The sequence below is a fragment of the Cygnus atratus genome, chromosome 3, assembly GCF_013377495.2.
Source record: "Cygnus atratus isolate AKBS03 ecotype Queensland, Australia chromosome 3, CAtr_DNAZoo_HiC_assembly, whole genome shotgun sequence".
Taxonomy (NCBI): domain Eukaryota; kingdom Metazoa; phylum Chordata; class Aves; order Anseriformes; family Anatidae; genus Cygnus; species Cygnus atratus.
In genome coordinates, this window is record NC_066364.1 from 56,433,258 (window position 1) to 56,457,969 (window position 24,712).

The 24,712-nt window shown below is 42.2% G+C and overlaps 1 protein-coding gene across 10 annotated transcripts in view; it reads left to right on the forward strand.

Annotated features, from left to right (window-relative positions):
* NCOA7 (nuclear receptor coactivator 7) overlaps positions 1 to 24,712 on the forward strand; it is an 89,989-nt gene that overhangs the window by 28,616 nt on the left and 36,661 nt on the right. For all 10 annotated transcript variants that reach the window (XM_035538556.2, XM_035538567.2, XM_035538564.2 and 7 more), the window contains exon 3: positions 9,309 to 9,562. In XM_035538556.2, the coding sequence (XP_035394449.1) occupies positions 9,309 to 9,562 (254 nt within the window). The remainder of the gene's footprint in view (positions 1 to 9,308; positions 9,563 to 24,712) is intronic.

Here is a 24,712-nt window from a genome sequence, read left to right on the forward strand (position 1 = left end):
CCAGGTGGTGCCATGCTATTTGGTATAGAAGCATTGATGCAAACGCTTCCTGGGGGGGATTACTGTTCTCACCTATGAAATACCCATTGTATGAAACAGTATCACGCATTATCCAAACACAAAAGCTGCAGCTTCTTCTTTTTCCCCCACCCATTATCAGCATTGCCGGGTGCTTCTCTGAACTTTAAGCCAAATAACAGGATCTTCCATACACCTGCTCGTTTCTTCTCCTGCGCTGAGTGTCACTTAATTGGGACTCTTTTCAGAAGCCAATTAAACTGCTCAACCTGCTAAATAGCTTATAGGTTGTTTGGGAGCAATGAATGCAAACGTAGAACTGAGACGCACAGTGAGCTGGAGAGATGAGACACGTAGTGAGACGTGCTTTTAATAACCACTCTGAAATGCTTTAAATAGAAGCCTTTTCCACTTGTGTCACGGTGCTTCGTGCTGTAAATTTGTTCCTGAACAGATAAGTTTGCAACCTGCTTGTAAGCATGTGCACCGTATCCCTTACGAGCCCCAGATGTGATGAACAGAATCCCAAAGAAATGCGTGGCGGCAGCTGGATAATTCCAGTGCCACCTGGTGTCGTGGCGTTCTGGGGTCCTGGCGGTCATGCCATGCGCAGTGGTGCAACAATGCAGGTAGCCGTGACATTTGATGGTAATTTTCAAAGTAACTTTTTAAATGAAAGCAAAAGCTAATGCAAAGATAAGTGACTTCAATCTCAGTCCTCTCCCTCCCTAGGACATCCCTTTTGAGGGTTGTTTAAATAAAGAAATAATGAAAACTTCTGACTACCCTTTGGTTTCTGACTTTTTAGCTGTGGTTACTTTCTAATTCCCCTTACCTTGGTGGCAAAGTCAGCCAGATGACTTCATTTATCAAGTTGAGTCGAGTGACTCAACCATAGGATCTACTTTAAGAAGAAAACAGTGTTCTCTTCCCCACCACTGTTGGGGAAGCAGTGTCACTGTTTTCCTGCTTTCTGCAGCAGGGAAACACTTCTCCCACTTCTCAACGCTTCTCCCGGCTCTCACAACTCAAACCCTACTGAAACTTTCCCATCATCAAAGTGCCTTTTCTGGACAAGTGGGAAGAAGCTCCCGCAACTACTTCAGTGTTCCTGTCCAAAGGTTGGGTGGTCATCGCGTAGCCTGTGTCTGGTTTGGCTTTCTGGCGTCCTCTTTTTGCTGATCTCAGCCTGATGCTGCAAAGAACAAGCAGGGCTGTAGTTTGACGGGCCCTGCAGGCTGGGCAGAGCACCCCTGAACTGGCACTGCTGCTTGAAGGAGCAGTCACAATGAATGTTCATGGTTGCTTTTTGTATCTGTTTATATCTTTAGCAAACACAGCATGCCTAAGCTATTTATTTTTAGCTGCTTTTCACTTTGGCAGTATTACATGAAACAATTTATCTTGATGACCCCAATACTCGTTGTAGCTAAAATACTGAAGTATCATTCCCTAGGTTTTTCTTTTGGAGGTGGGTCCCAGCTATGTTATTGCTGCACGATGCGTGTCGCATTAGGACTCTCTTTCCCCTGGATTTTGCTTTGACCATTGAATTTCATTTTTTATTTTATTGCTTCATTGTAAATGTTTATCGCTATTTTAGTCACTGAGCATTACATTTCCTTCTGACTTTTCAGTCAGTTTAATCAAAACTAAAGCTAACTGTATTTTCAAGAAAATATGGCACTTGTCTGAGAAAGTGGGTGAATAGCGATGACTGCATTGAGCAGTACACATTCCTGTAGGTCTCCTAATGTCCTGTAGGCTTCTCTCTTTTTTTTGGGAAGTTCTCAATTCTTGCACTTTATTTCCCTATTTAATCAATTAGTAATCTAAAAGATTCTTTCTTTTTGTCTCATGCAAGTTGAGTTTATTGAAGAGCACCTAACTGAGGCAAAGAGGGAGGAGTTTATGAAACTTCTGGGGAGCAAATGTATTTCAGCGAGCCTGATTACCATGTGCTTGGTTTCTTCATCAAATAATCTTTGTAGTTCTGTACAGCGTGACTGTCCTGTGCAGAAGCCGTGCAGCCTCCCTGTACTGTCCTGCTCAGCCGTGTGAGTACAGCGGTGGCTTCTGCGGCTCCAAGACGTGGGTGTCAGCGGGAGCAGTGCTTCGGCAAGCGGGGAGCGGATGGAGCTGCGTGCACCAGCCGGAGGGGGCCAGTCAAGACCATCCCTCCCCGGCAAGAGGCTCCAATGGAGAAAAAGTGTTTCACTGAGCCAGCCTGGGAGGAATTCGTTGCATGTGTAGGAGAGGATTTGGGATGATTAATGAGCACCATGAGCACATACGAGAAGTATCTGGCTTTGTTAGCAAAGGAGAAGAGGGGGAGCAGGATGGGATTGTGCTAAAAGTCAAGTTGGTATTTGCGACAAGATAGATTTGTGGCGTGGATTTAATCGAACAAGACCGTTCAATGAATTTAAGGCAAAGTTAAAGGAGTAACTCTTAAGGGAGAGATTTCTTCATTTTACACTGTCTAAAGCTCTTCTTCAAGAGCATGCAGTAACTGAGGCTATAAAAGAAGGAATTAAATAGATGTCTAAATCAGACTAAAACAGCTTTCCAAAATCCTTTCCCTATGGAAAGGTTTTCATTAAATTGTTGTCATGGTAATGGAGTGCTGAATACTGCATAACCTCTTTCGCTAAGTAAACAGAAAAGATGGGGATACTTTATGCCTTGGAAAACAGAGCTTATTAAGCTGTGCGGGAGCACTCTATTCCTAAATTTAAGAAAACAGAACCTTTCGGAGAGCTCAAAACTCCCTTGAGTTTTACCCTGGGAAACTGTGAAAAAACACCATCTAAAATGAACATAAGAGAGAGCTGAAGTAGATTATTTAAGATTCAGGAGAAGACTTGGGGAAAAAAAAACAACGTTTTCTCATTTAATCTAAGAACAGTTTTCTACCAGAAGGTACAGCCTTTCTTGAATTCCAGAATAGCGTGGCTACGAATCTTTTCCTCCGCGTTACAGATGATGAAAGAAAGGTAAAGGGACTTGTTAACGTAAGTTAATGGCAATATCGGGAAGAAAATGGACATACCTGAACTGTCAGTACAGTACTTTACTCCTTGAAGCATAGTTCCTTTCTTGAGCCCTGCTGATGGCTGACCATGTGTAAAACCCAGAGCTGGTACTTGTCAATTAGTAACAGGAGTTCCAATAAAGGTAGAATTTTCCAGCTTTGACCTGTGGTACCAATACCAGAGGTTTCTGTAGCTGCCGTGTGCATTGTCATTTGGAAGAACTGGCAGAGTATGACCAGAGCGTGGGCACTTCTGTTTATTGCAGCCGTGCATGTTGTCCTTGATAGCTTGTTCAGAGTTACTTTTATCATAGGTTTTTCCCCTCCAGTTAATTATTGAAATTAATAAAAATATGTGCCTTCCTTTATTTTTACCCTACTAGTCTGTTTTAGTTGTAAACATACAGCCTTGTGGCTTACTCATTTCCAAAACAGGATGCATACCAGCCTGAAACGGCGGCTGTTTGCTGGAGCGTGCTTTCTTGCAGGGTGGCTGCTATTTACCGAGATTTCTCACTGAGGGTGAACACTTCTCCGTGCTGTTATGAAGTGAAAGTAGCTGCACTGAGGAAGTTGGGAGAAGGCATTATGGTCTGGCAAGCAGGCTGACTTCCTTTGGCTCTGCAGGCAGTAATGATTTGCTTTGCCTGAGATCACTTATTCATCAGGCTACATCAGATTGGATCAGAGCACAGTCATGCTACAAGGTTTCTGTACGTAATTTTTTAACACAATGAATTTGATTTATTCAGCTGTTCTGGATGGGTGGAGAAAGGCATCTGGCAGACAAAGAAATTAGCACGTATTGAGTGAAGAGTTGTAAAACGTAGATGAAAATGGTTAATTCTGAAGGAAATATGTGGTATATATGATTTTGTACATAGGGCAAATTTACAGCAATCTTGATGGGAACAAAAGGGACTAAGATAGTTGAAGTGTTCCACAATTTCTGTTAACCTTATTGCACGTATGCATAAGTAATGAATTAAAAGAAATGCGTTTGTGGAACATGATCTGTTTGTGCTCTGCAGGATGTTATGCTGATGGTATGCCAGATATCAAGGCATATCTTAGAGGGTGTTTATTGGAGAAAATTTTCCAAAGGGAAAACTGTGTCAGCTTCAAAATATAATGAAGATTTCTTCTCCCTTCCTCCTCCTCTTTTTTTTTAATACTTCTTGGAGGGCCACTTTGTTAGATGCTTTTGTTTCTAAAAGGAGTTGCCTGTGCCCTGTGATTTTAATTAATCTAATACATCACAAAAAAAACAGCCTTGTCTTATTAACCTGGGAGTTTTTTAGAACAACCAGTGATGTGGACCTAGTGCTCTTTGTCTGTGATTACTTATTGAATATACACAAAATGAGTTCCAATTCAATTATTGGTTGGGCCTTTCAGTTGAATAAGTGTGAATTGAAACCAAATGCATTTTTTAGAAAAATGTTATTGTTAGATTCCTGTTTCTTTATTTTTTCAGTATCAGGGATGCATTGTTTTCTTGATTGCTTGTAGTCTCCTAGTGAAAGTTTTGCAGATCACATCACCTCTCCTTTGTCTGATCAGTTTGCTTTTTACATTAACGACCTATCTTGGTGATATGGGAAATTCCGTACGTTTTATTCTAAAAATGCATATTTATTTGCTTTTTGTAGGCAATCAAATAGACTTTGATCTGGAAGATGAACTAGGTAATTTCTTAATGTTTCCTGGCTCTTTTCCCGTAAGTCAGTGCCCAGACTTTTTTTTTTTTAAATTGGTTGCAAATTAATTTAAGCAAGCACTGCTGACAGTGTACTTTTACCTGCCTACTCTGAAATTATATGCCTTTCAGCTGGCTAGTCTTTATTAAATCATATGAGAACGGTCTTTGTGTTGCAAAATGCTTTTGTTCCATGTTCAGGCTAAAGAGTAGGTGCCAGAAATCTCTGCAGCCAGCTCCCAGTGTCCATTAAAAACTAGTTCCCCCTGATTTTCATGGGATTTAGTAGTAAAGCTCCCATGCCATCCATTTTTCACGGTAATAGACTGAAAGCTTTTACTGGAAAACCGTATTTGGACAAATTTAGAAAATGAAGTATCAGTTGTTGCTCAGAAAATGCTTTGAGGAGCAGTAGAATGATGCCTCTGTGTAAATACAGAAGACGTGCTTTGCCTGTCAGAACCAATTAGCTTGAAAAACTCTATCTGTTGTCTAAATGAAATTGCAGATGTGTAAGACTCTTCATAAACAGGAGTGTTTTTGCAGATAAGCTGTCTCCAGCCCTCCCTTTTTCTCTCTCCCTCTTCCTTCCCCTAGCAACTTACCTGGTGAAACACGGCATATTCCTCGACTGTGATACTGGAAAACAAACGTCATCTGCAGTAATACTTTGTCCGCTTACTGGAAAAGATGCACATAGTTTTGTCTGAAAGGCTGTTTTAATTGCAAAACCTGACATTGTTTTCTGAGGGGCTTTATTTATTTATTTATGTGGCCTTCAGCTCTGTTTTGGCTCTTGTAAGGTAGAAAATAGTTCGGTTGGAAGGGGCCTTCAGAGATCATGCACTCCGACTGCCCGACCTCTTCAGGGCTAGCCCAAAGGTAAAGCATGTTAATGAGGGCAGTATCCAAATCCCTCCTGAACACTGATGTCCAGTCTGACCCTCCCCTGGCACAGCTTTGTGCCGTTCCCTCATGCTCTCTCCATTTCACCACCTCAGGAGGTGCAGAAAGCAATGAGATCATCTCTGAGCCTCCGTTTCTCCAAACGAGACAAACCCAGTGTCTTCAGCCTCTCCTCATAAGACACTGAGTTCTGGCTGCATTCAAGGAAATCCCATTTACAACTGAACAGAACCACTAGAAATCTTCCAAAGCAGTCAAAAAAGGAAATAATTTGAAAAATGATGTTCCTAAATAGATTTTCCTTGACGGAAAGGAAAGGGAGGGTGGTAGGAAACAGAGAGCTGGGAGAAGAGCAGGTGAGACCCTCAGCCTCCAATTTGCTCAAGAGAGGAGGAGTTTAAAATCTTAGTATTAGCAGGAGCAGGACAAGCAGCTCGTCGTGTGCCTTGCTGCGATGTGGACCTGGTGCTCCTTGCCTGTGGTCAATTATTGTGCAATACACAGAGTTCCCATCTGATTGTCTGTTGGGTATTTCAGTTGAGTCAGTGTTAAGCAGCCTTGCCGGGGTGTGTGTTCGGTGTGGGAGATGCTGAAAGGGTGCCCAAGGGGATGGAGTTTTGTTTAATATGCAGTAGCTCTCCTGCCATGCTGCTTACAGCCCAATCTCTGCAGCACGCTGCCAGTGCATGTTAATAATGAATTGCATTGTGCGCATACAGGGCTTTGGTTTTGCTATACTAAGAGGGAGTACTTAAAGTCAAAAAATGCAGTGAATATGAGGCTGGTTTTATGGGGTTAAATGGTGTTGAAGGCTCATTTTTGGTTCCTTGGGATATTATAGCTGAGGTCTTTGAAGAGTGAGTAAAGTGGGGGGGTAATTTTGTCAGGCTTTAGAAACCTTTAAAAGCAGCATCTTGTCAGCACCGATCATAATCCCAGGAGGAGCTGCAGTGACTCCAGCTCCTGTGGTGAACATCAAGGATACTCAGTCCTCATCCAGTGTTTTTTCGAGGTCACCACTCTGGGAGTTGGGTGGTCATTGCCTTGAAACGGAGGAGTGGGCAGGAGGAGCAGGCTTGGCATTAGCTGAAAATCTGGTATACGTCTTGAAGACACAATAGGAGTTACGGGGCACCCCTGCCCATCTGCAGCAGCAGTTGTGCGTGGGAGCCGCTGGAGGGTGCGTGGTATGTGCAGCATGGGGTCGGGCGAGGTGGGGAGCACTCGTCAGCGATGTTGCACGGGTCAGTTCAGGCTCGTTTCTGCTTTCCTCTTTTCTGTCACTAATGGACCCGTTCTACTTCAGCTCTTTGTTCTTGAAGTTGCCCGGGGCAACTTTGAAAACTCTGGTTCATGTATGTTTTAAGAAAAGTACTGATGGGAGCTGGTAGTATCATCAGGAGGACTATTGACCTCTAGAGAAGGTTTTGTCTCTCTCTCCCGTTTTTTTTTTTTTTTAACTCCAGAAGAGAGTTATACCTTTCTATTAGCTGTTCTGTTTTGTTTGAGATACTACCTTCATACTACAAAGAACTCACCTAATGGGGTTTGTGATCAAAACAGATAGATTAGGAATCTGAAACGGAAGGCTCTGATGCAGTGTAGATAGAAATGGAGCAGCCAGTGAGTGTTTGCCAGTCCCAGCCTATTGAAGCAAATGGTTTGGATAGCCTGTGGTGCACGCGTGCAGGAAGGTCATTGTGTCGCTGGAGTAAAAAGTCAGGGGCGGGTCTCATTTACAAGTCAGCAACCAAGTTCAGCCACAAGGTAAGGATACGTCATTTTAGTGGAGCAGGCTGCTCTGTAGAGACATCTACCAGGGCTAATTATAGACGTTGTATATTCAATGTGACTGTAATGTTTTGCAGTTGTTAGAGCAGCCTTTGATCGGGTTTGTGCCTTATTAGTCAAAGATGAGCTTCCTTTACATACCCAAATTTTGTCCAATCTAAACAAAACATTTCATCTGATATATAGATGCATTCGCTTTTATCGTTTAGAAATCTCTGTAGGCTGTTTTCAGATGTAGTCAGGACCTGGTCTGTGAAATTTCACACATACACAACCTATTTTGCTGTGCAGAGCGTGAGCTTCTACTACTTGCCTGTACTACTACTCTACTACTTGGTTTGAGCGAATAGGGAACTGCTGCAGAAGTAGGACCCGTCCCTGCTGAGTTGGCTGCAGGTTGTGGAAAGCATTTAAGAAATATGCATACAGATGTGTGATACAGACACAGCTTTTGTGAGACTGTCTTTCGAAATGCTTCCCTGGAAAATGTTGGTTACTTGTGGTCTGTCAAACTGACCCTTCTTAGAAGTCTCAAATTTGGGAACTGGATTTAATGGTTTAAAAAAAAAAACAAAAACAAAACCACCAAAAAGGAAACAAAAACGGTGTGTAGCCTGAAATGTCTTCCTACGGTTCTCAAACTGTTCTGTGTATTTATTTTTATATTGTAGCCTGAAAAAAAAATATATTAAAATATAAATGTAAGAGGTGGAAAGAACCATCTCTCAAATCCCTGCATATCCATTAAGTTTTTCCATACTTCCCTAAACTGCTGCTGGAGGTCATGTAATCTTTCCACATTAGTGGTGAATCCTTGGTTGTCTGTTTTCTGTCTGTATCTCTTACTGTGCGTGTAGCTGATTGTTTAGCCTCAACAAGCTTAATATACTACTCCCTCCCTTAGGTACCTTGTAACTAAGAAGTGAATGTGCTAGAGAGAAGTATTAGCTTTTTGTTCCGTGTGGTATGCATCAGTGGTTCTTATACAAGTGGTAACTGAGGGTATTTTAGTGACCCTGACCCTCAGCCCAGAAATTGAGCTTTGTTCTTGCTGAAAGTCAGTGGCAAAGATGATGAATTAGCAGAAAATGGTTTTAGGATTCCTGAAGCATCTTTCTCGCTTGAGCTTGTGTTTTAAGGCTTCTCCTAAAAAGAAAATATTCTTGTTGGTGGTAATTTGTCAGATTTATTGGCAGGCCATTAACGTTTTTCTCAGAAGAGATAAAATGTCTGGAAAATGTTCCTGTGCAAATAGTTTGTGACCACTTTGGTCGCGCTGCTGAATGAGCTGCTGGTGACACTTGGGATGCAAGATGACGTGAGCTGTGCAAGAGCAGATGTCGGTTAGCGTGGGTGGCCACTGGTAGATAACCTTGGACAAAATGGAAATAAATAACAAGTTTATATCAAAACAAGCAGCTTTCTATAAAGCAGGAGCAGTCGACTGTGAAATTACTGTGTTAGCTGTTGTATTATTATACATTAAGATCTTAAGTTTTATTTTAAGTTTCATCTTGAAAACATGGTTCTGTTTTCTAAGTGTAGATGTATGGTGGTTTAAAAACAAAACAACTTTTGGCTGTTTTTTGCTTCTTTTACCGGGGAAGAGGAACAGGGGAAACAACATTAAAAACAATATCTTTTTTTTTAATTGTTCTTGAGAAGATAACCTAGAGGTGGTGATATGATGATTGAAGAGCATGCCCTAGAATAATACTAGATACTCACGCAAAGTCTGGCTTTTACAAAGTCGTAAGGAATTTTGTTGTTCAATTCATTTTAAAAATCAAGCTAGCAAGTGAGTTAACTTGTTTGCAGAGGTTAGCTATGTCTTCATGTTTTTGTTTTTTTTATGCACAGTTTGAAAAAGAAAAGGCAAGCCAAACAAAACGCTGAGACTGTCTCTGCCAATTCACCTGGATCTCCTGTTTCCAAAACTCCTGCTGAGAAAGATGATGGAAGTAAAGTTATTTTGGACCAAATCAGTTCCTCTGAAGACAACTGTAAATTTTCTGGGGAAAAAGAAACTGCTCCGGACAAAGAAAAGAAAAAGAAAAAGTACAATCAACTGAAAGACATCAGGCGCACAGAACTTAAAAGATACTATAGTACTGGTGAGTTATATTATCACTAGAGTACTTTTAAATGCACTTGCTTTGATAGCTTGTTAATATATTTTTCTCTTATTTTATGGACTTTCCTTGAAAGGTTAGTTGACTCTGGATATCTTTTCTGTAAAAGCAAACAAATTCATGTTCTACATATCCTCTATTTTTAAATTTACCCTTCCAGTTCTTAAAGAAAAAAAAAGCATTTCTTGTTTCTCAGTTCTAAAAAACAGTGTTACAAGCAACAGTTACGTTCATTATTACAATTGTTTTTCTAGACTTTTTCTTCAATGTTTTATGAAATTGGAGTTCAGTTTTTTTCGTTGGGTTATTTGTTTCTTAAATGATGCACACTATTATAAGACTGCAGTCTTAATTCATCCCAGTTTGTCTGTTGAAGTGTGAACAAGTAAGGAAATTAACTACGTGTTTTTAAACAAAATGTCAAAAGCTTCATGTGCTGGAATACTCATCATGTTCTCTCCCTTCCCTCCCACTATATCGTCAGTACCTCAGTCAGTCATAAATACCTTTTTTTTACATTTATTCTTGCAATTAATTCAGACAAAATTAAATTTGTGCGTAAATATATGTGAGATGAACCATTTACAGATGTTTGCAGTTCTGGATTGTAATTTGTTAAATACTCGAAGTATTTCATAAATTGTATCTAAAATTACTTATCAAGAGAGAATTTGAAAGGATAGTTTATAGGAATGAACTCTTAGTTTAAGAGAGCTCTTTTTTTTTTTTTAAAGAAGGAAGGCAACAAAATACTGCAGATATCGTGAAAACAGACTTCTTTCCTGCTCACGCAGTGTGCGCAGACAGCTGATTCCTGAGGAGGATTCCTCTCTAGGAGAAGGAAATGAATCAGCAGTAGAAGTGCTGTTGCACGTTGACTGGCACATGCAGACTAGGCTGCATCTAAAGATATTTTTTTTATGAGGCAATATGGGCCTTCCCAAAAGTAAGGTAAATCGTGGAGTAATGTTTCCTAGCAAGCACAAGAGTTTGCAGTGATGCATTGATCAGACCGTAGGTTTTGGCAGGTTTGAATCTAATAAGGTCAGTAATTTGGAAACTAAAAGAAAAGTTGTTTCACTGTTGTCTTACCACGCTGTTCTTGAAAGAAAATAAGTAGAAGGAAAACTGAATAATTTTTAAGGAATGAATCTGTGCCCTGTTTCTGGTTTGTTAGTACGTTAGTTTTAAAAACAAAGCCTACAACACACACCCCAAAGCGTAAAGTCCTGTTGTATCGCTAACAAAGCGCTTGTCCTAAAGCATCAATTTATTGTTGGTTTGTACCTAAAGAAATTCAGGGCTGCGTGAGGTAGCTGGGGTTTGTTTCTCTAGTGTGTCAGGAGTTCTGTGAAAAGCTTTGTGACAATTGGTGCTTGCTGTAGGGAGATGGGGGATGGCGTGCCTCTGTCACAAGTCCTTCTGGCTGACACGGGAGAATAGAAAACTCTCCAGGTCTTTCTTGGCTAATGATCCAGCAGTCAGTACAAAGTCAGGTTTTACTAATGTTTGATAAGCATGCTGGTGTTTTGTGTGGATGGCTATCATTGTGGGGGTGACTTGTCGCACTGCTAGCTGTCATGCAGATGTGCGACGTTCTGCAGTGCTTTCAGAAGTACGAGAACTTAATTCTGCCGTTGACCTGAGCACAGACCCTGCTGACAAAACCCACAGAGTAACCCCTGTGTTATATAAACTTACACTTTCGGTCATGAAAAATAAAGTTTTTTACCCAACTGGAGCATCAAAGTTGTAGGAGTGAAAGCTTAGAGAGAGGTGGAAAGTGGTTGATTTTGAAATAAATATAATAGCTCTGTGTTCCTTATGCAAGTCTCAAAATGCAGTAATTGCAGGTGAAGCACCAGTTGCCGTAGTATTAGCCTGCCTGTGTTACACCTGCCTTCTTCCCCTGCAGCTGTACCTGTTAAAGCGGTTACTGTGCTCAGCCACTTGTCACCACAGCCCTCCTGAAAGCTGCCGCCTCTGCTGCCCTGCAGACTGAGTGGTTCCTGAGAGCTCTGCCAAAACCCAGAGCAGCCTGTAGGAGCTGGGCTTGTTTAGGAGTTAGCCTTCGCCTTCGTGTGCAAGACAGTTTTTGTCATGTCTCTGAGCTGAGCTCTGCAGAAGTGTAAATTCAGCAGGTCCCCAGTGGAAGACGTGTTAGCTGTATTGGTCAGAATACACTGCCAAATCTGTATCCACACCTCTAAAACACAGTCTTTTCCATATGAAACTGGCTGAGACCATCAATGCACATGTGTCTGTCTTCTTTATTTAACGCTATGGGTACCTATACCTCATATTTTTCTTTCCACATGGTTTCTTGTGAGTTTTCCCTTCACTGATGTTTCTGAGATGCTCAGATTGAAGTGATCTCCCTCTCATTCCTATGGTTAACCATTTTTCTGGGTTTACTTGCCCAAAGTTTTTTTATTTGTTTTGTTTTGTTTTTTTTTGTGTTGTTTTCCAATTATCCAGCTTTAACTTAATGCTTAGAACTTTAAGGAAATCTAATATGCCAATTACTAATATTTTTTTCCTAAATTCTTTCTGCATTTTACCAAAATGCCTAATTTTGCGAGTCTAAAGAAAAACACATTAGATGCAGCAACAGTCTTGTAGTTTGTCTCATCTGCGTGTTGATATGATGATGCATGCATAATTTATTTTGTGGCTTAGTGGAGGTCCTGTCATAAGCTGTTTTGAGCCCAGCGAGGTCGTGTCTCTCCATCTAAACAAATGAAGACCTCAGTCGTCTGAATAATCTCCCTTTCATATTTTGCAGGACCACAAATGCTTCTTTATTGTTGTTAGAAAACCAGGAAGGAACATTACATCTCACTATAATTTGTTCCTCACACACCATGTCCCTTCCTTAGAAACTTGTGAACATGTTTGCCTTTATAAATTTGTAAATGTTGGTGGTGGCAACTTTACTTTTTCCACTGAATTTGTTTTCCCTTTAATTGATTTATGCAAGAGCTGTTAATATGTGAGAAGGATTCTGTTGATTAGATAAATCCCTCTCCAGTAGGGTGACTGCAATGCAGCTTCTGAAGGCTGCGGAGAACTGGGGGTGATGGTGCTCCCTGCCACGCTTTGTAGAATAGAGAGCGGTTAAAAGGCTTATTCTTTGAAGCAGACGACGTGCAGCTATGGGCTATGGGGTGAGAAGCTCCTGGCCAAGCGCCGTGATGTGCTGGTGTCTGCAGCCGGTGGGTGGCACCGCAGAGCCGGGGAGAAAGAGTTCGGCGTCCTGCAGCATCCGTCTCCCCATCCAGGATTGTTCTGCACAGCATGTCTTTTGGCACGGTGGTGGCACCGTTACAAATAACCTAATGGTACTGCAGTATCGATAATTTCTCTTGAGACACTGCTAAATGGCTGAACAGATCCCACCACCAGAAGGTTTCTCCCGTGTAACCTCATACTTTCCTTCTCTATTAGCACTTGTGTTCTTCAGTGGCTTTATATTAGTTCTGCAATGTATTTGTACCGTTCAGTCTCCAAATCTCACACTGTAAGACGTTGCTTTGTAGATATAGCCCTTGTTTTCTTGCCTTAAAATGACAGAGACACCAGTACTGCTTCTCTCTCTTTTCTGAGGACCAACAGAAACAACTTTCTCCTTATTTTTTACCTTGTCTCTTAGCTTATGTAGCAATTGGCTTCTTAACTTCATCTTATGCTTTCTGCTATTATTGCTCCAGTATCTTCTTTCAGACTTCTAAGGAAGTATTTGTTCAGCACAGTGCAGTTTCTGCTTCGGCACCCTAGCTGCTATACCAAGTGCCCAGGATGCTCTGCCCTTCTTGGGATAACCTAGGTGATCTGCTTCTGCAACTTGGCTGCTTAGTTCAGACACACTTTCTGTGGGAAGCCTGTTTAATTGGAAGATGTCGACTTCCCGAGCTTCAACATACATGTGTAATATATATATATGTATATATGTGTCTATGTATACATGTATATAAATTATTTTATCCTTTGTTTTGCTTTTTTTTGGTAAGTGTCACAGGCTCTAAAACACTCCCACAAATATGGGGGGTGAGTTACAGGAACCCAGTGCTGGAGCTGTAACAGCCTGGAGGGACCAATTCACTGTCTCTAGGGCAGAGCCCACATCTCCGGGACAGACTACACGGGTGGAATGCTGTGAGACTGGGAAACCAGCATTTCTGTCAGGAATTGCTAAAGCAGATGAAGGTGATGGTGCTTTGCCACTGAAGACTGTGAAAACAACAAACGTGACACTGAAAGCAGACGGTGTGACAGTAGTGTAAATTAGGGTTGAGAGCAACCTTCTGAATTTCATTCATACGTTTAGTCCAAAACAATATAATGTGTCTTGCTACCAGATGTGCTGCATATTCCTAGATTCCTCTGATCTTGCTTGAAATCATAATCCATCAGCATACGTGAGGAATTAGTCACCATTAAAGAAAGCATCATAAAGAAAAGCTTGGTTAATTGCCCCACATCACACGGTTTTATCAGCAAAACAAAGTCTTGTTTTCTAGCTTATTATCCTGCCCTCTAATCATAAAGCCATCTTTTCTTTTCGTGCAGCCTCCTGTTCTCACTCAATGCACGCCATTCAATTTCTGCAGCGAGTGGGAGGTCACACTGATAGATCTTCATCTTCTTGTGTGTCTGATTTCTGTCCAGCACAAGCAGGAGTCCTCAATACCGTGACAGGAGTCCTGAGAAGGGAAAATGGTCTGTGCCCACGTAATCAGACAAGATAGCACACATCCAGCAGGGGGTGCCAAAGCAAGTCCCCAGAGTCCAGAGGCAGACAGTGGATTCCTTTATGGTTTGTTCTCCCTGGCATGATTTGGGCAGTGGTGGTATGGGAGCAGCACGGCATGCATGCAGTTACAGACCCTCTGAACCTTCTGGGTAGCTGGCCAAGAGCAGCTGTCGGTCAATCAAATGGAGAGGATGTAGCAATTCTGAGCACTTGCAATGTGGTGAGATTTGCCCTGCTTGGCAGCAAATCAGCAGAGGCAGCTCCCCTCGTACAGCTAAACTCACTGCCACTTCCAAAGCTGAAGGTTGCTTGCAATGAAGTGACAATTATTGTAGAGTTTAAATTAATTAAAAGGTGGGACACTTACTGAACCCACTTTTCATGGTGATTTCTAATCATCAGGCCATTTATTAAATAGGCTCAAATGAAATTAAAGCAGCAGAGGAATAATTTATTTTTGTTTTGTTATAATTGCCTGGGTAGAATAACAAGGAGTTTGGGATAATTTATGTGTGAACTGAATGCAGTTGGCAGTGGGCTGGATGGGAAGCTTCGCACAGTTGATATATTACGTTACTTGTTGAAACCATTTAGAAGGAATGAGGTGGACAAATGATCTCGAATCCCAGTGGATTGGCATTAAGACTAACAGGTTATGTTCGAGCTGAGTCGTTAATTGGTGTTTACAAGAAACTGTCACACGCAGAAGGAATGCCTTGTCTGCAGGCAGCAGAATTTGGCTGGAGGAGTAGGTACCTGAAATAATGCTGCTAGCACTTAATTTCTAAAAAATCGAATGGAAACATCTAAGGTTTCTTGAGTTCTCCGTGCATGGAATCCTCTTTTAATCCTCACCTTGATGGGTAAGTTCCTGTTTGTTGTAAAGCTGAGTAAAAGATATACAAGGGAAACTTGGTGTTATGAATGTAATCCTTAGGTATTGCCTGTCAACATGCTACAAGCTGCCTAAAAGCTGTAGTTCAGGCAGAAGGTCGATCTGTTTGAAAGTCTACTGTTACACGGATGGAAAGCTTTACGAATATATAAAACCAAAGTGTAAAATAGGCTGTTGATAGTAACGAAACTATTGTAAATTTTAAGTGAGAAGTGAGGGAGTTGAAATAGGAAAGAGGACAGAACATGAAAAATGTGTCCAGTAGCATAAAAATGGAGATTTCTTAACTGTATTAAGAGGAAAAGAGAAACTTGCGGCTCATTCTGTGATGCTAGTGGTTGAATTGTCAATAATTTTCTGGTCTGCATCTGGGAAGCAGGGAGGAAAAAAAGGGAGTGCAAGGAAAATTGATGTATTTGTATCCTTTGGTGTGATTCTCTTTACTCAGGCAGTTAGAAATGACAGTAAAGTGTAACTTAAAGGATGCATTATTTTTTTTTAATTGGCAGGGCTCCACATAGGAGTCATAAGAGTCTATTGAAGAACCTTCTTGATCACTGATACTTTTTTTTTTTTCCAGTAAGTGTTTAAAAAGGCTTGATGCAACACTTTGATATTCCTTTCTTTAATTTTCAAACGGTCAGTCAAGGCCAATTGTGTTTATAAGAGTTACGTTGCTGGTGTTACATACCAGTGTTTTGTGAGGTCCTTGAGCTTAAATTCTGGAACATCACAAGTTTCCAACTTGGATGATATCTCACTTTGGTAGGAAGACTGAACACGTGAAGGTATCTGTTGCTTGCTGTGTGTGTTTTAACACTTTAATAGATGGAAAAAAAAAAATGCAACTGTCAAATTTGTCCAAGGTTGTTTGAGTTGCAGACAAAGCAAGTTACCAGTGCTGAGTTGTGTGAATTGATTTGTAATTTGATAACAAGCAAATTGTGTTTTAAGAGTAGGTTTAGAACAAAGATTCCCAGAAACAGGGGTCTGAAAAATTACTTGGGGCACTTGATGTGCATATGTGAGTGTAAGCTTGCAGAGTCTCACTTGGAAGAACTGAATAGTAACAGTACTTGCAAGTTTTATGCACAGGAATAATGGGAATTATGGTGTGACTGCTGTTGAACCACAACATCCAAGCTTGGTGTCCGTCCTTCTAGGATGAAGGAGTGCTAGAGGTGAAGGGTGCTCTTTCTAAAATACCTCTCCTCCATCATTTTCTTTCCAGGCTGAAGAATTTGGGCAATCCTTACATGTGAAATCCTTTGTGGCTTTGCTCATCCTCATCATCCTTCTCTGAAGCTCCATGACCAGGATGCTGGGGCAGGGGCTGTTTTGGCTCATAACTCAGATTTGCTGACTTGATTTACTGGGTACTGTTCAGCCCAGCTGGGGAAGGAAGCAAACATTTGGGGGAAAGGAGGGGGTTATAAGATAATCCTTTGGTTATAACCATCCTTGGAGAGGAGGGAAGCAGAGCCTTTACGCAAATTTCCTTTGTATGTAATTGAAATGTCGTAGCAAAGAGCTTTGGCAAGCCAAGCAGGCTAGGAGATGGAGAGAGAGGTGCAGATCAGAAATCTGGCATGCCCTTCAAACAGTGGCGGTCATTACTGAGAAAATTCTGAACAGTTACGGTGAAATTTCCATCACTAGGGGGGAAATACCAGGATTTGGTACTTTCTAGAGGTTACATTCTCCTACAGCGGTTACTCAAAGCAAGATTTAGCACAGTGAAGTCTTGTGATGTGCTCCACAAAGGTCAGATCACAGTATGACTAGCGTTAAATCAGCTAAACCTGGTCTCATGGCTGAAGGAACCAGGCACGTTTCCAAGGGCTGCCTACTTACCCTGGGCCAGTGTTTTCAGGAGGAGTTAGCACTTGCATTCTGAAGTGCTTCTGCATTTAAAAGTAATTAACTTTGCTGAAAGTTGGCCCCTGGAGGATGGGAGGAAAGCTGGGCGGCAACTGGGGGCGCGCAGCGTGCAGTGGGGCTGCGGCAGCTGGACGTGTGCTGGAACGGGAAGCGTGCTGGGAGAACTAATGAACGAGGCCGCCGTATTTCGGGCGGGCATAATGCAGGGAGAGACACCTGCACGGTTAGCGAGGCCTTTGCTGCTAGGGTGCACGAGTTAGTGGTGTGTGCACAGCCAGCGGGGTGCCTGTGGGGCAGCCCGAGCCCCAGGAGCGCTCCGGGTGCGTGTGCCCCGTGCTGCTGCATGAGTGCCTGCTGGGCTGGGCGTCCTTTTTTGTCTTGCCCTGGGGGGAAGAACCGCACTTCCCCATTTTTTTTTCCATCAGTCCTGGAACAGCAGACATTCCTGGAGGTGCTTTCAGTCTTCGTATTCTGCACGGGTGTTTCTTGCTGCTGGGGAGCCCCAGCAGTGTGGTGCCTGGTGAGTGAGCTCCTTCAGGCCGTGCTGTGCCAGCAGAGCTGTGCCAGCCTCCACTTGCCTTGCAGGGCCATTCTGGGAGGGTGCTTGACCACACTGCAAGCACACGGCAGATCTTGTAGCCTTCAGACAGGTGCGAGGGGTCATGCTTGGCAGCTCTACGTAATGTAAGCTTGGTATCTTCAAGGCAGGCTTCTGGTTTCTCCTCTTAAACAACTTCCCATCTTTTGCTTGAAACACACTGTAGGAAGTTAACAGAAGTGCTCCAGAAGCAGAACTCCTTTGACCTGCCTTTAATAACAATGCAGAGTTGAGCCAGATCTTCTTTATTTTGTAATGCTCTTGGTCCCAGTTTTCCGTACTGATGCTTCCTCATGTCTCGTTGGTCACAGCATGTCTGTGATACGGCTCCTCAGGGTGCACTGGGGTTCAGTATCATATAGAAAAGTGCAGCCCAGTTCACGTGGCCCCTGAAGGTCTGTGGAATGAAGTGAAGGTGGTCAGCAACACATCGGATGCTGAAATCATCCTTGTACACAAAAATAGGACTTGTGTCCTGCGTCTTTACAGTCTTTGTGATTTTCATCTGTATTTCTACCCTGTGGCCTCATTATCACCAACCAGTAAGCCAAGCAGCCCAGCGTGTGTTCTGAGGAGATTTTGTCCTTGTAGGCATAAATGGCACAGCCTTCACAGATGGGCTCCTGGGTTCAAGAAGCAAAATGAATGAATGAACACAACGTGTGTAATCTGAAGTCTTCTAAAATGCACGTCTTTTGGGGGGGATGCCTCTGCGTATGTTCCCTCAGCCCAGATCTGCTAGCAGACTAATTCTCCTCACGTATTTTCTTTGGGCCCCTGATACAACAGTTAGTCAGAAATTTTATGCACGCTTTTGACAACAGCTTCATCATCGATCGCTTTAAACTGCTTGTGGAGCTGTGCCCAAATCCAGTAGTGCTCCAAAGTGACTAATCTTAGGTCTCCTTTCAGGGAGCAGCTGCGCAGTCGTGTGTTAAGCCTTTGTCATTGCCAAGGTAAATACATTAAAGAAATTGAAGTCAATTTATGTGAAAGGGTTTGTTCTTAATCATTGCTTAGTCTGAAAAGTGTATTAGGTATTAAAAAAAAAAAACACCTTATTGACTTGCAGTTTAAATGTATGTTGGGATTTTTTTTTTAAGAGTAAGATATGTACGTGGAGAGCGTTTCTTAATGAAAGTCTCTGCCTTTTCTTATTCCTAGCGTTTTGTTTCTTAACTTAACCTGAATGAACTCACCCAGCGGTGGCCAGACATGGCAGTATGAAATCTTTCCTTCCTGTACCAGGGTTTTCTTCAGTAACAGAAAACAGGATGTAGAATTTGCATAAGAATTGGGTTCCTAGCCATGTAGATACCAACTGTCTGTGGAGCTGCTCAGTCAAGCGAGAGAAAGTGAGAACGACCTTACCTGTTTGATCTAAGGATGTGCTTAGCTTTCTTCTTGCGTTCCCAGTAACACAGTGTATGTGTTTCTGTAGTGTGTTCAGAGATTGACACACTTTGTACTGTGCAGTTTGCTCTGGTTTATGAGTTGATACCACAGAGCTCTGCAGGAAATGTGCATCCATAGGTGACCAACTTAGCCAGAAAAGCTTTTTAATGTTCCAGGAATAACGGGGGAAAAAGGTACCTAAGGGTGCCTGCTATCCAGGGTAATGCTCACCGGACACTTTGTTACTGCCTTTATTAAACTGAAAATTTAGAGTTTTTACCCTGATTTTAAAGAAAGGTAGAATGTGCATGCAGAAAAAGTGTTTTAATCAGGGGAAAGTAGTCTGTTCTTTTTTTTTTTTTTAATATGATTGACCTGGCTAGTTTTTGGGGTACAGACGTCTCTTTTAAGCCTGGAGTTACTGTTGCAATACAGTAAGACAGCTAACACCCTTCTGTCTGCTAAATTGTGCAAAGCACAAAATTAAATTTGTCCTACAGCTCTGCCCAGCTGTATGAGTGCATCCAAGACAGCCTTTTTTCCTACACAAATATGAGAGCAGGGTGTTTTAAAGGTAGTGTCAAACACACGGATCTTGGGTTGAATGGTCTTGAACTAGGAGCTGGAAGAAGTGATGGCAGAGGAAGTGACCAGGTTGTAGTCTCGAGTCTGAGCATTTCTTTTACGTCGGTAAAGCTGAACTTTGGGTGGGGAGAAGGTTTCTGGATGCTGAGTCTGCGAACATCATGCAAGTCGATATTTCAGTGGAAGGTTGATTTAACATTGTGTATAGTATAATGCTGATGTTGCTAGTGGGGAACCTGACCATACTGTTGCCAAACAGTCCCGAGGATATAATAACGTGGTATTGGGGTTTCTGCCATGTGCGTGCCCAGCATTGCCAGCAAGCCTGTAGCAGCCCACGCTGAAGTTTTTATTGCTCTATCTATGCTTTGCTTGTTATTCACACCTCTTAGGCTGAAGATAACATGTACCTGCACACCGTGTAGTTACTTCCCTGGTGGCTGTAGAGCTGCAGACAGTTGCTGTTTTATCTGCCCTTAGGTGGTGGACATCCACTGCTCACAGGCTGTCTTTTGTGTGGCTTTTATGTGGTTGATAAATGTTTGCTCTGAGCGGGGGATAAAGCACTTAGCTGAAGATGTGGTGTTTGGCTGCTGCTTACAGTTAGCCTAAGGTAGTGCTGTTGATGTTAAGTTTGGTCTGTCTGGTGCATAGCTCAACGTCATGCTCACAAGTCCATCGGAGGTTGTTGGAGTTTGGTGAAGCAGCAGAGAGGAGAGAGACAGTTCCTACTGGTAAATGGGAAGTAGGTCAGGAAGAGTCCCCAGATTTAGTAACGCCACAGGGTAGTTATCCTGAGTGCATGGGAACAAGCTCCTGTCACAGAACTTATGATCACATCCTGCTGTTACAGACAGGTCAGTATTTCACTGTGACCATCCAGGGCCAGATTATATGTTTGTGGTTACAAGTACTTCCACAGTAAATGTAGTTGCATCATGTATGCAAAATGGGGGCAGGCATGAACAAACATTTTCCTATCTCAAATTTTCTGCGGATTTCCTTTTGAATGGTCACACTTAAAGATATGTGTAAAAAGATCATCTTTTATTTCACCACTGCTTCCTCTGTATGCAGGCATGCGCAGCAGGACATCTGGCTGTGGAATGGGAGGCTAAAAGTAGCGTGCTTTCATGTATCCAGACAGCATCAGTTTGAACTAAAGACAAGCTTCAGGAAAAAAAAAAATACAATAATATATATCAGATACAGGAGTGATAATGAAGAAAGAAAGCTATTAATTGTCATTTTCCAAAGGAAATAACAGAGGTAGGAACTGGCACTGTCATCCAATAGGAAAGCTGGGGAGGGACTCTTTATCAGGCAGTATAGTGATAATAAAACGGGGAATGGCTTTAAACTGAAGGAGGGTAGGTATAGATTAGATATTAGGAAGAAATTCTTCCCACAGAGGGTGGTGAGACACGGGCACAGGTTGCCCAGAGAAGCTGTGGATGCCCCATCCCTGGAGGTGTTCAAGGCCAGGCTGGATGGGGCTTTGAGCAGCCTGCACCTGGTGGGAGGTGTCCCTGCCCATGGCAGGGGGTTGGAACTGGATGGGCTTTAAGGTCCCTTCCAACCCAAACCATTCTGTGGTTCTATGATCCAAGTGCTTCAGCTGTGATAGGGCTGGTGCATTTTCAAACACTCCTGTCTTCCCTATTCCCACGCCTTTGTTCTCTCCCCACTCTTTCCCTCTGTCATCCTCAGTGGCGACACCACGCTTGTTTAAATGCCACCTTGCCCTGGAAGGATTAGACAGGTTGGGATGCAGTAAGAACTAATAGATTGGCGTAGGATGAGCAGAAACTAACACTACGAAACTATTTACATTTTTTAAAGCATAATCCAAAAAATTAAGCTCCCCAAGAGAGGAACTGAAAACTTGTTTTATATGAATAGTATGGATATCTCAAATTTGTACAGTGTTGCGTTTTGAAATAGTGTTCCTCATACTAAAATCTCACGTAAGAATGTGAGATGGTTTAGAGCACTCTATAAAATATAAGAAAATAGAGCACTCTATAAAATATAAGAAAAGGTAATAAGAGCGAGATTGATTCTGCCATCTTATGTTGATGGATTGACTCTGCATCGTATATTAGCAGGATATTAGCAGCATGTATTAGCTTGTGTTAGCAGTTTGCTCATGGTATTCGAGGAGCTGCTCGTTCTTTGCTATAGTAACTGTCATTTAGTTCCGCAGAGAGAAGTTCTCATTAATTCCTTATAGAGACTGAATGGTGCCAACACAATTTTAAAACTAGCGAGGGCTTCTTTCCCTCATAAAATCTGTTACTCCTTACTGCTCTCCTGTCAGCCATCTATTTGCTGCAAAACTTACTGATTTTATGCCATCCGATTCTTTCTGGCTGTTCCTCAGTCTTTAAGAGTAATAAACAAGTTTCATAGGTGCAAATTGGTTTTCTTTTTAAAATTTCTTTTAAAAGTGGTTCAGGATAGACTTAGGCAACCTCCACATGCCAGGTGACTGTAGTTTACATAGGCAATGGTTTCATAAGTACAGATAAGCGATATGAACAGCTTGATGTTCAGCAACATGAATTAACACCTTGCTGTGGCTGAAAGGGGAGGCCCTGTGCTTCCTGTCCCTGCTCCATCTGATCATAAGGTAAGATGAGTCAATTCACTTCACCAACAAAAAAATATTGAGTTAGTTTTTTGTTTTAATCAATTGAATTGGCTCTTTTTGGGATCAGGTGAGAGCTGGAGTCCAAGGTAAAAGCATACAAGGAGAGAACAACTCTCCCCTAAGAAGCCATTGTTTTGTCTTACAGGCAAATTCTTCTGGAGAAGAACTGAGTGTCACTGCTAAATAAGTGAGGCTGAAGGAATCTAGAGCAGAAGTCATACACTTCTCTGTGGTTAAGCTTTATATAAATCCTCTGAAACTTCAGTCCTGTGTAGCGTTGTATAAATGTACTGCATTGCACGAACGCTTTTCTGCCTCGTGTTTAAGTAAGCTATTGAACTAATCATCTAGGCCGCTGTACCCTTGCTGAGATCAGTTTGGTAGCTGTGTGGATTTTGCTTCTGTTGCATTCCCTTAATGCAATTCGAATGGTTCTTGATGTCTCAGTCTTTCCTCTTCTGTATGGTGTTTGTGTGTAGGGGAGTGCATATTACAGTTCATCCTCTAAATACTTTTCTCTGTGTAAGCAGTGTTGACTTTGCCTTGGGCTCATGTGATGTATAGTAACTTCTACAGTTTATGTGCTCTAAATGCCATATAATTTAAGAGCTGTTTGTGGTTGTTTTTTTTCCTGTTCTCCAAAGTATTCGCCTTTTTTGTAGTAAAAAAATTACTTCACCCAGTTTTGTTTTTTAATCCCTCTACCACTTTTATTTCTGCCCTTCATATGTTTAGCTGCAATATATTATTCACAGATTTTTATTTGTTCGTCTCCTCAACGTTTAAAAATACTAACTTGATTTATACTGTGAAGACTACCTCTGCAGAGAACTTCTTTGTCCTGTTACCAACCTGCAGTCTTGGATGAGTCATAGAGGCCTACAGATGTACAGCTGGGGTTGAATTTTAAGCATCTGAGTGGTCCCTTTTGTTTCCGACACTGCTCTTTGCCTGTGAGTGGTGTTGTGGCAAACATTTTCCAGTATGATAGTGTGAACTACCACTTCCAAGAAACAGGAAGAAAAAGTTCAAGATGCCCCAGTATAAAATCTTCATGAGGGATGCAGTTACTTCAGAGCCCCAGATTGCTCTTGGAAAACTTAATCCAGACAATTAGGCAAATCCTACCCAAAATGAAACAGCGACTGGTATCTCAGCATCAGTTACATCTCCAAGAGCAAAGCTGAATATGGCTTAATAACACGGTTCATAACTGTTAGTTTTTGGTTCAGCCTCAGTATGTATTTCAGCCTTGTATAAGGAGGTACTCATTTACGTCTGCATGAACTTGGCTAATGGAAGTGTTCCACTTGTGGCATTCGCACTTGGTTTAAAAAAACGGTATGAACTCTTACCGAAAATGTGATGGGCAGGAATGAGATTTTTCTCTTACCTGTCTTCCTTGCCACTCTTCAAACACTAATCACTTTCTCCTTTGGAGAGATGCTCAGGATAATTACATTTCTTTACATCACATTCCCACGAAACAGTTGTGCAGAAGCAGCCACAGCTTTGCCTCAAACCGGGAAGGGAACGCAAGCTATGTTTTGATCCCCAGGCGGATGAAGTTACGGTTACGGTTTGCTAGTGCACCCAGCCTCTCTCAGAGAGACTTAGGACACAGAAGGTCTGTAGTACACTAGAACAGCGTTACCTGGCACAACAACAAAAAAAGCACGTGTAACCAGTTTACCTGGGGGCAGAGACAGCTAGGATCCTTGCATCTGGAAGGCTGGGAAAACGCTGCTCTCCAGCTGATATATATCTTAGCTCATTCTTAACATGTACTTAGCAAGAAAGCTGCTTGTCAGACCTGAAAAGTGGGTTTGTAGTCCCAAAGACTCCTCTCATTTTTCATTTTACATTAATTGCTCTGTCAGAAACCCATTACCTTTCACAACAGCCTTCTTTTGCCTATTTTTGACCATTATGGCTACAACAAGAACCCCCCCTCCCTTTTCTCATGTTCTCTCCCTTCTTCCCTGTGACTCCAAATATTCCCATTGCAAATGGGCTGCTTTGCACCTGGAAGAAGGTGGGAGAGCACTCCCTGGTAGTCACCCATCTGCCTTGCCCTTGGATAAGTTTCACAGGAGCTGCAGGCAGAAACTGCCCTGCCCACCAGCATCTGCCATGACCTATTTCTCAGTAGTGGTCTCTACCTGCAGAAGTTTTTGTTTTATCTGATACGACATTATCTGACCTGAACCCTTCCTGTATCTTCAGCCGGCACCCAGCACACCAGCAGCCCTCCGCCACCCCTGCCTTTGGTGGACATCCTCTGCACGTCCTTGCTGCCCGTGCCACTGCACATCCTCTCCTTTAAGCTTTCCTTCTGACTATAATGTTCAATATAAAGACTCTTCTAGTCA